At 41.2% G+C, this 13467-nt stretch overlaps 1 protein-coding gene across 1 annotated transcript; it reads right to left on the reverse strand.

Moving 5' to 3' along the window:
- Nucleotides 1–421: 421 nt before the first annotated feature.
- stub1 (STIP1 homology and U-Box containing protein 1) lies at nucleotides 422–6339 on the reverse strand. The gene is made up of 8 exons (XM_031843344.1): nucleotides 6222–6339; nucleotides 5224–5453; nucleotides 4857–5055; nucleotides 4496–4661; nucleotides 4293–4368; nucleotides 4111–4167; nucleotides 3078–3194; nucleotides 422–2548 (listed from the first exon to the last, which is right to left on the reverse strand). Exons 2-8 carry the CDS (start codon nucleotides 5335–5337, stop codon nucleotides 2423–2425), a joined length of 855 nt encoding a protein of 284 aa, XP_031699204.1. The 5' UTR covers nucleotides 5338–5453; nucleotides 6222–6339; the 3' UTR covers nucleotides 422–2422.
- Nucleotides 6340–13467: the final 7128 nt, after the last annotated feature.

Here is a 13467-nt window from a genome sequence, read left to right on the forward strand (position 1 = left end):
ACAGGTCCCTGTCCCCAACCTGCCGTGGAGACAGTGGTCAACCCTCAACAGATTTGAGGTCCCTCCCTGCTTGGCCAGTCTCCACAGGTGGGGCAGCAGCCCAAGCCCACTGTGTGCATGTGGAGAGGAGCAAACAATAAAAACACATCATTGAGGTTTGTCCTCTGCAGAGACTAAAAGGAGGATTAGTCACCCTCCATACAGCAGACCAGGAGGCAACTGCTGAGCTCAAGGACTTTGCATTCGCTAAATAAATGATCAGAATGTGTTTTTAAGAAAACATGTAGCAACTTAAAGAGGTGCTAGAGACAGGCGCTGTCTGGATTGCAATCATCTGAAACTTGTGCAATATGGCAGGAAACAAACATGAAGAACTGACTCGGTTTGTATGCAACAAACTACAGAATCAAAAAAACAAACATCAGCTTCAACAAATGAGCATTTATTGAAAAGCTCATGTCACGGATTGTACTGCAAAGCAGTTATTTCGCTTTGAAGCTGCAATCTTATGAATATATACCTATATTATAACATAACACGTGTTGGAAACCATTTGATTGCTATTGATGGGTTGCTTATGAGCAGTACAGTACAGACGTCATCATACTTGGTATCTATTTAACGGCGTCACAAAAACAACAAACTCAAAGTTCACAGTTTAATGGGGACAAATGAAAACTGAACCAGGCATTTATGTTATCAACATATCTACATTTAATACAGATTCTCAAGCTCTAGGATTTATCAAGAAAAAAAAAAAAAAAAAAGAACCCTATTTTGTCAAGAAATAAAATCTGATACACGAGCAAATTATTTACACTGCCTGCACACAGACATTGAACCACCGACAGGCCTAACTCACCACAGACACGCATTCGGCTGGAAAACCTGTAAACTAATGCTGAAATGAAAATGTGTTCTACAGAGAATGCCAGTGAACCAGCATCCAAAAGAATTTGGACTGAGGTACGGATGCGATATAATATAATGGTCATAAACTCTTCCAGCATTTCTAACACAGGAGGAGGTCGGTACAGTGATGCCAGCGAACCTCAAATCCCTGCAACAAGACACGACTTAAACTGAGTCTCACACCGATGATTGGTTTACATAAGCTGGTGCAACCTGTGACTTTATAAGGGGGGGGGGGGGAGGTGCACAAAATGAACAGCAAAAAAGGGGGAGAGCAATGGTTACCATCCTCTTGCCTTTGCATAGGAAAAGAAAAACAATTCACTTCATGCTTGATGTGAGCGTCCGCTATCATTCATGGCAAACAGCACGAGCCAAACACAACGTCCAAGCACATTTTTTTTTTTGTTTCTATGAGCAACACAGACAGCACAGACCATTCTCCAAAAGCAGGTTTCTAGCATCAACCTGAACAACTCACGTCAGCCACCAATATTCAAACATTTTTCAATTAATATCCAGCTATGTGAAAACTTTTTTTTTTTCTATTCAGCGGTCGTTTCTATTGATTTTCTGCATCCAGTTCAAGGCTGCTTTTAATAAAAACCTGGTATTATGAAAAAAAAAAACATTTATGAATTACCAAAGGTCAAGCCTAAATCTAAGAGTATTATGCATACATTCAACTTATTTAAATTGTCTGTATTGGGGGTGTGATTGATATGCAAAGAAAGAAAAAATCTTTTCTCAAAATATTACAGTATGGTGATATGGGGTGGGTATGTTTGGAGCGCCACCTGGAGGTGGAGGCGGGACTTCATTATGTAAAACCTACACACAAACTAGTCGCTCCCGAGAAGTCTTTTTTTTTTGGCATTTTAGTTACCAGTTCAAGCTAACGTGATTATGAAGTGGGCTAACGCTTCAACGTTTAATGAAAAAGTTACCAAGAAATACTGGAGTAAATGCCAAATAAAAAGGACAGTGTATTTATGTATTCTACCACCGTGTGTAAGATGTCTTTCTTTAATATTGGTGGTTTCTGTAAAATACTGGAGTGCAATGCTGACGCTATCCAAGGATTGTGGCACTCGGAGAAAAGGGAGGCGGAGTAGGGAGGGAGCAAGACAGACCTGAGAACGTGGCCCCTTATTTAAAGAAGGGAGTCAGGCTTGAGAGACTTGATACAGCATAAAAGAAAGGAAGAGAGAAAGTATAGTCAGAGCAGAATGAAGAGGGCTTTAAAGGGAGCAGCAGGCCATGGACACCGAGCCTTAGAAGGTAGGAGCGGGGAGTTTTACGGCAAAGATAAAATGTGGGGAGGAAGAGGCAGAGTGAGATACATGGCTCTCGTTCGGTAGTCCATAGTGTAGCTTTTTCCAGCTTGTATAAAGTACATCTCCAGGCAAGGGGGTGATCTGTTCTCTACAGTCTTGTGTTGTCCAGGCTTGTGTTTGGGTATGATGGAGAGATGGGAGAGAGGTGGGGGTGGGGGGTGGGGGGGGTCCTTTCAGTAGTCCTCCACCCAGCCGTTCTCCTGGATAAAGGCATCGATCACTTCCTTCATGGCCAGGTTCGGGATCAGCTGGTCCTGGGTCAGGGGACTCCTGGTGACCGGGTCAAAATGACCCACTCGCTGCACAGAGAGCAGGTTAAATGTTAGTGTTGGCGTCTGTGGTTGAATTTACAGAACACAAATAAGACCATTTTATTTGGGCATAACCATACCTACAATACAATGTTACTAATAATATCATATCATACATACAAATAGCTCAAATAGAAATAAAGGAGAATTCAGACCACATGAATTCAGGTAGGTGGTTTTCAAAGTAAAATGCGTTGATGCTATAAACTCCGTGGTGCTGTATCTAAGTTATTCAATAGTGGTACTTTTACAAGATGTTAAACTTAAATAAAGTCATAGGCTTTGTACAAAATGAATCACTATTCACTATTCACAGTGTGAAGATGACAGAATGAGAGGGTTTACATTTGGTACAAGAATTTGAGAGGAACCCAAACGAGCTTACCAGAGGCTGAAGTTAGCCGAGATAAATAAATTACACAGTCCTGTGCGTACGGACGGACGGATGGATAGACAGATTGATGGACAACCCAAAAACAAAAACGTAAACTCGCCGTGCAGCCGACGATGGCTTTACCTGTAGGTGCTCTTCGATGTCCTTGCGATCATACGTGATCCCACTGGGTGTGATGCAGGGCTCCCTCATCAGCTCAAAACTGATCTTACCACACAGGTAATCTGGGATCTCCCGCTTCTGAACAGACGACAAAACGCAGCCGGAGGAATGGGAAGAGATACATGGATATGAAATCACAATTGATTATAGATTAACCTACAACCTACAGCTTGTGATCCCGTCTTTTCCTGGTCTTACCAGATTAATTACAGCTTAATGTCACTGCTGCTTGGCAATACATTTCACATTCACGTTTTCTGACACATCATCATCCAGTTTAGATTAAATATATGAAAAAGCAACACTGCTCGTACTACAAATATCATCAAATTGTTGAAATAAAGGTATTATATAAAAGAATCCTCAGCTCTACACTGAAGCGGCCTTCACAGCTTCCAACACGTACAAGACAAACGCCCTGCTGGCAGTCAGTGTGGTGTCATATTAACTGACAATAATATGATAACTACCTCAGGTCAGTCAAAAACTAACTACACCAACGACAATTAAACACTGCAAACAAATAGTGATGGTTATCATAGAAACAGTTTGGGAGATAACCGTCTGTCTGGAGTAAAGGTGCATTTTTCAAGCACCGACGGTCGCAGATAATTTGAATATATAAACAAAGGAACAACGCAGAAAGAATATCCATATGCTTAAAAAACAGAATGTGGAATGAGCCACCGTGACTGTGCTCGAGCCTATTTATCCTGTTGCTATGTCAACGATGGGAGACGATGGTGTGAGGTAGGTGTGTGCTGTTAGCGAAGACGCGTCTGTGTGAGTGAATGTCATCAGCGTGTGCCCGTCTGTTTGTCAGCCGTGTAACGGGTGACGGTGACCTGTCCAGAATGTTTCCCTGCATGCTGGGATGAATTCCAGTCCGCACATAATAGGAATGTGTGGGTCTGAGAAATAACTGAGGGAACGAATACAATCGTTAACTCTTACATGCTCAACTGAGATTAATACTAATCATTTTCATACTCACTTTTCTTTTCTCATCCACTTGAGAGAAGAGCTCATCCATGTCCATTAGGTACTTGTCCTAAGAAGGTCACATTTCCATGTTACCAGACATATTTATGAATACGCAGTTAGAATATATAATTACTATATTTGTTCATTAGAAGAATAACAACAGAGAAAGTCCAAGACGGATATAAAACTTGCATGTTTTGATGCAACCTTGGCAGCGTCTCCTCCATTTTGATTGTCGTCCTGTTTCTCTTTGTATTCTTCAAATTCTCTGCATAAATACAAAGTTATTATAAATAATATTATTATACCCTCGTGACACTCATATTCCAGTGATCTGCAGTCTTGATCAAGAGATCATTGTGACCGTGTAGTTGACTGCCGCCCCACAGTCTCACCTTTCCTTCTCAGCCTGTATGAGTTTAGTCAGATAGTCATGTAACTCGTTCTCCTGGTTGATGCGCTTCTCCTCAATGCTGTTCCATCGCTTCTTCTTTGCAATGCGCAAGGCGCTGGGGATGTCATCTCCGAAATTCAGTCTTTGTTCTTTTGCCAAATTAAAAGCTGGAGAAAACAGTATTACAGCAACATTGGTAAACCATTAAAGTGTCACCTTCTGACGTTTCTTGTTCCATAGACAACATATTAAAAATGTAGATGCATGAGTGACATTGTGCAGTTATGAGCAAGCTGCTTCTTTCTACACACTACCGCAAAACGTTGCAAAACTTTTACCACCTCCTACTGGTTTGCTCTGACCTTTCTGCAGGTTGCCGATGGCCTCGTCATAGTTCTCCAGCTCCAGGTGACACTGGCCTAAGAAGAAGTGGGCCTTTACTGACTGGCTGTCCAGCTCCAGCGCGTGCTTACAATCTGCCAGAGCCTTGTCATGCTGCTGCAGCTTCACATGGCAGAGAGCCCTGTTGGTGTAGTACACTGCCACTGATGGATTACGGTTCTGGGAGACAGGACATAGCAAGATAGTACATACACACGTTAACATCACGGCACTGTAGACTAGACTACAAAGAGACTCGCCGAAAAAATTCCATTATATTTCGTATATTTTGTTAGGAAGACGCGATTCCACCTTTGACAATATTTGTTCACAATGACGGTTACTCACAATAGCTTTACTGTAACACGTAGCAGCCTCCTGGTACTTGCGGCAGAGGAAGAGCCGGTTCCCCTGCTCCTTCAGCTCCTGCGCGGTGGAGCTCTTCTCCGGGCTGCCGGCCATCTTCTCCACCGGCTCCGCGGGGCCCGCCTCGCCCTGCTTCCCTATCCTGTTCCCCGTCTCTTCGGCTGGCTAGCTGACAGGTCCTAGAATGCCCTGTCCCTCCTGGATCTCACGCACTAGATCAGAGACACGGTGCATATGAAGTTCAGTCAACATTCAGCGGCGTGCATTCACTGCAATGCACCTGCAATGCGCGTCTTCGGGGCGAATTAGGTGCAGTCCTTGGGTGCCACACGAAAAGCATTCGGTTTAATTCGCTGACTGTGCACACAGCTCAAAAAAAATACAGCGAGGTGGCTGGACTGCTGGCGAATTAACTATTAATTTGACGAACATCAGTAGTGACTAAATGAGATGCACAGCTAGCTAAATATTGTACACTCACGGTGCAAAGGCTATACAACTGGAACATATTTACGTAGTTAAGAGGTTGTAAACAAACAACGATGAAATTGTCATTAAGGTTCGTCTTACTAACATTTGAGATACAAGTGTTGCAACAGACAGCATAGAGACAGAGTGATAATGTCGTTAACTTGAGTTAATAAAAGACGTTATAAGAGATCGGTGCGAGCTTGATGTTAACGTTAGCTAGTTAGCTAAGCTAGCACAGTAAACTAACGCTATGTTGTCCATTTACGCCGGGCGTGTATTGTCTGTAGTAACACAATTCATCAGCAACTGATTGGACTTTAGGTATCATGGGCCTGGAAACGTCGTCTTTGCATTTATCTCACATTTACCTCAATACCGCTGAGCAACCTCATAAAACAGAAATGAGCTAATGCTAGGTTAGCTTATTTGCTACACAGCCTCTTGCCTTCTATTTTTCTATCAACACAAGTTATAGTTTGTACCTGAGACTCGCAGTTTCCACACCTTACCTTAAAGAGGTAATCTTACATCCAGGTGAAACGGATTTTATATGGTTTGATATCTTAATCGTTATTTTGTCCCCCACACGAGCTGTCATGACAGGTTGTTGTTATGCTGACGTCGACGGAAGCCGAAAGGACGTGACTTTCTCGTTCACCTGACTGAAAAAAAGGTCAGGAACGAAACGCAAATTGCCTGCTGCCTAGATCAGTCGTTTATTTCCGAGGAAATGTTAATCAAGACAACATAAAAGAAATGTCAATGTCATTGATTGAGCATGAAATGTGTTAAAAGATCTTTGTTTAAATATATTTTAATGAGGATGCCTCCATGTGAATAAAGTTATTTTCTGCTCCAACGGGTGGAGAGCGCCACAGCACTAAGTACTAGCCCGCAGATGGCGCTCAATAACAAATGTTTGATCCAAAGCTCAAAAGTGACACAAGTGCAAAATCTTCACTGAGTTTTTGTTATTAAAAAATAAGTAAGACTTTTGGAATCATGTGACATTATCTCATTTACAAGTCCCTTGGACTGGAATTGTGACTCATGATAAGTAAGGATGACGAAAGCAGCATGTGACAAAATACTGCAAATATTATGTCACAGATTAAAAAAATTAAATTAAAAAAAAAAGGGGTGGGGTGGGGGGGATAAACTCTGTCACTTCATGACAATGGTCTATTCATTTTTGGGAGGCATGTTCAGAAAAATGGTAAGATTATGATCAAGATGATTAAATCATCAGGGCCATCCCACCCACAGAGAGATTCATCCACACAGAGACAGATCCATAGATGACCTTTATAGGCCTTTATTAAGAAACGAACATTCAAGTTTAGCCATGGAGGACTTAGCAAGGCTGTGACTGTGGACGGGGTCACTTTCATCCCAGCCTGTTGTGCCTCTAGGAAGGTGCCGCACAGAGATCAGCGTGTGAAGATTAGAGCACATCCCCTGAGCAAACACACTGATAAATTTGTGAAGGGGGCCGTTGAGCCGCAGACCCACTTGCACTGTGTGTCCCCAGCTGTGTTTACCTATCTCCACCAGTCTGGTCCCCTGATCCCCCAGAACACCCACCTACCCAGCCAGCCTCCAGTCCCATCTCTATAAAAGTGGGGTTTTAGACTAGTGACAGAGAATAATGAGGACAGACACACTAATGTTGCAATTTTAGATTCGAAGATGTGAAACTCAAATCAGGGACACCAAGCATTTACTAAATGGTGTACAATCTGTACCTCTTTCTTACACGTAACTTATTTTGAATGGGATATTTTTAGCTAATCTTTTTCTTAAATCTTAAAGTTATATTTAATAGAGAAAATATGATCACACAGAGACTAATTTGAGAAATAAATGTACATGCATGTTTGCTGTTATCCATAAGTGCACAATAACAAACTCAGTTTTACTAAAATTCCTGCTCTGTGTGCTCCAAACCCCATGTACGCTTTAAGAAATATATAGTTGCAAAAAATTTTTTTTTTGTGCTTAAGTTTTCCCATCATGCAAATCAAAAATTAAACACAAATAGAATTCCATTTTAGTTTTTTTTTTGCACAAGAAAAAATCATCATATAGGGGAACGTCATAAAGGTTTGACTGACCCATATCCATGATTGACATCTCAATAGAGGCATATTCAATAACATCTACATTCATGTTCCTTATTGATATGAGCAAAGTTTAAACTTGCTCAGTTTAAGCCAGAAACATCTTCAAACCTGCTTCTCTTGCTTGCTTGATTATTTCTGAACTATTATACCGTATTTACTCATCTCTTATAATCATGTTCCTAAGAGAGAAAAAAAGACAATTTGACTTCCACATAATGTCAGTGTATTTGTCTGCCATAGAAAGAGGTTATAGATTATACAAAAATCTCCAACAGAATGTTGTGTGAGCAATTGTAGAGATTTGGTGACTGTTTGTAAAGGATGATAAACAGAACAGAGACTCCACATTGTGATGGTTCATATGAATGCAGTTTCAAAGTGCTTACATTCAAACTGCCTTACCCTCATTCACCAGCTCCCTGCCCTCTGTCCAGCATCCCAACCGTCACCCCCCCCCCCCCATCAAACCCAAATTGCTGCCCGCTGCACCAGCTGGCTGAGCTTCCAGTCACTTTGGCAACGAGACCAGGAAGATGCCCAGCTCCTCTGGCACAGCTGAAAAGCAGCCACTTCCTGATTGATTCTGGTCTTTCTTTCTGCCTGTGTAGACGTTTCCCCATTTGGCAGTGTTCTCCGCTATTCAGCGCCAAAGCATCTGAAAAGAGGAAAAGGGTGAACACACTCTCCTTAGCGTTAAGGGAAACCTCAGGTTCAAATGGGTAAAACAAAAGCCGTATTTATCCACAATGGTGGCCCTTTGTTTGGTGTGTTTGCTCATTTTGGGAAGAGGAAAGGCTCATAGACTTAATGCAGTTTGTTCAAGTGGGTCTGAATGCAACACGTACACAAAAGTAAAATAATAGTTCCACTGTCTTAACTGAAAGAAGATGGAAATGCAGGAACTGATTATTTAAATTTACATCTCAACTGATTAAGCAGCTTCATAATGAAAGGAAGGTCGCCATGTCTGACTATTTGAGAGTCAGACATGTGCTAATATTGTCATACTGTCAGTATAAATCACCTTATGTCATTGTTAGTAAAAACACGTTTGCAATTGTTTTCCTTTTACAAACTCTTCTAAACCTGTTTCACACTTTTTTTTAAAAATAAGCCTGCCTTCACACTCTGTAATTAACCATCACACTGTGACATCTAATAAAACTCACCTCACTCAGACACTCAAATGCACACACATGGCCAGCTGTCAATCACAACTTCCCTCTTTATCTTCACTTGCTCATCCCTCTTGTGCCAGAACACAAACACAAACTAAAACTTTAATCAAATCAAATAATTAAAGCTGCTCTGCAAATCTGCATGCACAAAGTATTACAAGTAAAAAGGATCTAATGTGACATGTGCCCCAAGTTACCGAGTGAGCGTTTAGAATAGGAACATTGTTGGATGTGCTCATAATGACTTCAGAAGGATGAAAAAGGGACATTTTGAAATTACAAAATACAGTGCACTAAATCAAGCATTTTTTCCTTCTCTTACTGATCACCCATTGTGAATTGCCATACATATATAAAATTTGCAATGCTCATTAACAACAACAAGTTTACTCCCCAATATATTTTATTTTAACTCCAGTTAAGTGACATTCTTCAATGTTTTTTTAAATTAAAATAAAATTGATGAATGTAATGTGTGACTTGTAATGACTTTAATGGTTAGAAGTGTTTGGTAATCATCTATAGTGGCTGTGTAAATGTGTAAATGTGCATTCATACACATGCTTTGACTCTGAATGGTTGCTAAAGCTGACTCCTTGGGTTAGGAGTTAAATGAGGGATATCCTGAAGCTAACCCAAAGGCAAGTAAGAGAAAGGCCAGAGATACCCATGGGTCAAAGGTCAGCCACACACCTCTGCAACCGTGATTAAACTTCCTGACAAAGGGAGGGGGTGGAATAACTCATCCTATTCAGACCTTGCACACACATACACACACAAACAAACAGGGAAACAACATCTGGATTGTTAAGGACAATTCAATCTCTGGCCAACTAAAAAGTTTAATTTTACAATGTGAATAAACAAAATCCTATGCAAAGGATCACAGGATTAACAGCGATTTTGGTATCAATTGAACATGCATTATATAAGAAACTTTATACATGCAGTTGATAGATTCTTCTTTTTCTCAGACTAGACGCAAATGACACAATATCTTCTGTGTATTTTGGTTTGAGACCTAAAAAAAGCTTAAGTAAACTGAAATTAAACAGTTTGTTTTTCAAACTTAGCTGTGTTAGTCCAAAAATCTTTTACACCCTGGGGGGTTAACAGCACACTGGCTGAGACACCCCCACTTACCAAAACACACACACACACACACACACACACACACACACACACACCATGGATTGATGTGTGGCGGCTGGGGGTGGAGGCGGCTGCTGTGTATAAGTGGCGGGGGAGAAGTTTTACAAAAGAGTTTTTGGAGGGAAATCAAAACTCCTGAGCCTGAGATATTCAGGGATGCAGAGGGAAATTCATCCTCCCCTCCTCCACCACTGAATCTATATATAAGTGAACCATTATTATAACCGATGCATATCAATAGGTGGAAACAATATTTGTTTACTGATTGTCATTAATTGCAGGGTGCAAAACATAAGATTGAGTAATTTCAAATTACAATGAGCTTTGTATCTCATCTCATTATCAATTTAAAAGCAATTGTTCTGGTTAAGCTCCTGCATTTCACAAGTGACTAATGACTATTTGTGTGTTTTTCACTCAGCAAATCAATGGGGATCTTCACAGGAGTGAACACAACCAGCAGGGGCACCAAGAAGTAACTTCATTTCTCTCCCTGCATGTCCATGTCCCATCCCCCGGTCCCCACTGCTACTCCCCCTGTAACTCCTCTAATGTCCCCTTAGGTCATGCTCTCTGGGGTCACCAACCACCGCCCTGCCCCAACCCCCACCCTCCAACACAATCCAAAAGAGCTAAAGCAGACATAATGAGCAATGGGCTAATTGTGTGTGTGTGTGTGTGCGTGTGTGTTGGCCAGACAGAGGTTTGTTTTGGGGGTGGTGCTTGTGTGTGTGTGTGTGTGTGTGTGTGTGTGTGATTGTGCACAGCCCTTCATGGCGTGTCAGGAAAAGGCGAGTGTTATATTTGATTGACAGGCCTATGCAGAAGATTTTCAGAGCAGTCAGACATGAGCAGACACATGAATAGCGACACACACAATTCTGAAACCACTGCTCTCCAAGAAGTTATTTACATATTGCTTACAGACATATATTTATATACAGTATATATATATATATATATGTACAGTATATAGACATATATATGTCTATATATATATATATATTCAATTCATTGACCCCACAGCTATTTTCCTCCTCTTCCGTTCCCCATTTTACTAAATAAAAAAACATCTATAATGCTGAGAACAAAAGGTTTAAGTTAGAACACAAACAACACAAACAACTGTCTGCAACAACTGCACTTAGCAGGCTCGTTAGCTCTTACAGCATTTTTCCTGCTTCAATAAAACTCCCTGTTGAAATTTATGATGTACACATTCCCGAGAACAAAATGCTCGGTCAGAGTAAACGGCCCAGTACCAAGAAAAGACAAATAAGGTTTTTGAGATTGAGCCAGATATAGGCACATTTTTGGGCCCATTGATCATGTGCATTCCAATCCTTTTCCGCAGAGGATTTAGAAGATACAAGTCTGAGATTTCCACACATGCATATTCTGATGATACAAAGACTTATTCTGGGGGATTTGTGATGCTTAGAAAATGTCTTTTGATTCAGTATGAAATGTATTTTCTTGACAGCTTTAGTTCAAACCTATTTCTATCAGTTCCTCATTAAATGAAGACTGTGTAGACATTAGAAGATACCAAGGCTGGCGCCGATCTAAAGTTTTGTCCATCTCTATCGCCCGAATAGAACAAAACTTGTCTCGTCCTGCAACAATCCAGCTATTTGTTGTCATGTAAAGTTGCTGAAAGCAGCTTGTCTTGATCCTAGAAGTGTGTAGTCGGCAGATCTCAAATTGGCCGGTAATCAGATCAGGGTGAGGCGCTTGACAAATGACCAATGACAAGCACTGGACCCTAGATGATGGGAGGGGTCGGGGTCAAAGGTTGGCTTTTCAAAACCGCTCAATCGAAGGACCATTAAATCCCATCTTTGTGTGATTTCTCGGTGAGGCGCGGTGGTTGCATCAGATGCCCTCGATCAATGCACTCTACGTCCAATAAAAGCTACGTGTCCTGGGCTCCAGTGGTGAAGGAATGACCATATCTTCACCACTGGATCATATGCAATCAGTGGAATAGTTTGCGTCTACTTGTGCAGATAGCTGGAAAAAGAGTAATATAAAAAGTTTGAGAAACTTAGAGGGGAGGAAGCAATTTTAGAAAAAGACATGCATTCTGTTGGGCCACCTATGTCAACATAAATATGAGTTTAGTTCTTGACCTTGTGAATTTGTCTGTACAGATTTGCGATCAAGCCATTTCTAATCTTAGAACTTGATGAAATGCTTTTCCTGGCCCTCAGAATTAAATCTACAGACAAAATATTTTCTAGATCCAACTATTCTCTCATAATTTCGTGAAAGTGCCAGCAATGTTCTTTATCAGCAATATGAATGAGAAAAGCTTTTTTCACTTGTAACTCCTCAATGTGTGTTATCTCATGTGTAAAGTATGTCGTCTCTGGGGCGTCCTGTCTCGAGCTTTGTTTTCCTACGCCTGCCGTCCAAATTTCCATCACAAACATCTCACCCTGAGTGACCCTTTGCTGTCTGTCTGTTGAGAGGCCCTGATTAGCCTGCATACATGTGCAGATAGGGCCCAAAATCCCTGTATTAATGCATGTTTTTATGTGTGTGCGTGTGTGTGTGTGTGTGTGTGTACGTGCATGTATATAAAGTGTGTGAGTGCAGGCAGTCGTGCATATGTGTGCATGCATGAATGTGTCAGGCAATTCAGGACCATCCTCCATGCTCTAGTTAATCAGCAAGTTCCCTTTTTCTTTTTTCAATTTCCCCTTTGCTTTCTCACTCGTCTGCAGGACGACACAGTTCACTGCAGAAAGAAACCACAACTATCACTAGTCACTGTCAAAGGACAGACTCCTCTTTTTTCCGCTTCCATCAGCTTCCTCTGTTCATCAGTCGTGGGTCAGATGGAGAAAATAAAGCCAAACAACCAAATAGAGCTGTGAGACAAATATTTATCGCCTCTGGTTTGCTTTGCAGAATTCCTAATATATTCCTAAAACAGGAAGTAATGGCCACTTCAACCAAAGATAACAAATAAATAAGTATTTAAAAAATCCAATGTGTGTGATAAAATCACACTTAAGCATAGCTTCGTCGAAATAAAACCTGTACAAAACAATGTTAAAGTCAAGAAAACGGCCGCAGATTTCAACAGGTACAATAGGTGGGATGAATGTCGAAAGAGAAATCCTCTTTCGACATTCATCCCACCTGTTGTATCAAATACACCTGTTATCATGAGCGCATCCAACCTTGCACACCAGCATACCTTGGCCTAAGGGATAGGTGATATGATACCCCTGAACTAAGAGGTGTGTGTGTGTGTGTGTGTGTGTGTGTGTGTGTGTGTGTGTGTGTGTGTG

The sequence above is a fragment of the Anarrhichthys ocellatus genome, unplaced genomic scaffold, assembly GCF_004355925.1.
Source record: "Anarrhichthys ocellatus isolate YVR2014 unplaced genomic scaffold, GSC_Weel_1.0 scaffold4, whole genome shotgun sequence".
NCBI classification, from domain to species: domain Eukaryota; kingdom Metazoa; phylum Chordata; class Actinopteri; order Perciformes; family Anarhichadidae; genus Anarrhichthys; species Anarrhichthys ocellatus.

Bases quoted from the DNA above. Each gene is read 5' to 3' on its own strand.
- stub1 (XM_031843344.1), bottom strand. From the start codon at position 5,337: ATGGCCGGCAGCCCGGAGAAGAGCTCCACCGCGCAGGAGCTGAAGGAG. The intron at 5,056-5,223 runs GTGAGTAACCGT...CCTGTCTCCCAG, and splicing joins CGTGTTACAGTAAAGCTATT to AACCGTAATCCATCAGTGGC. The intron at 2,549-3,077 runs GTAAAGCCATCG...CTCTCTGTGCAG, and splicing joins ACATCGAAGAGCACCTACAG to CGAGTGGGTCATTTTGACCC.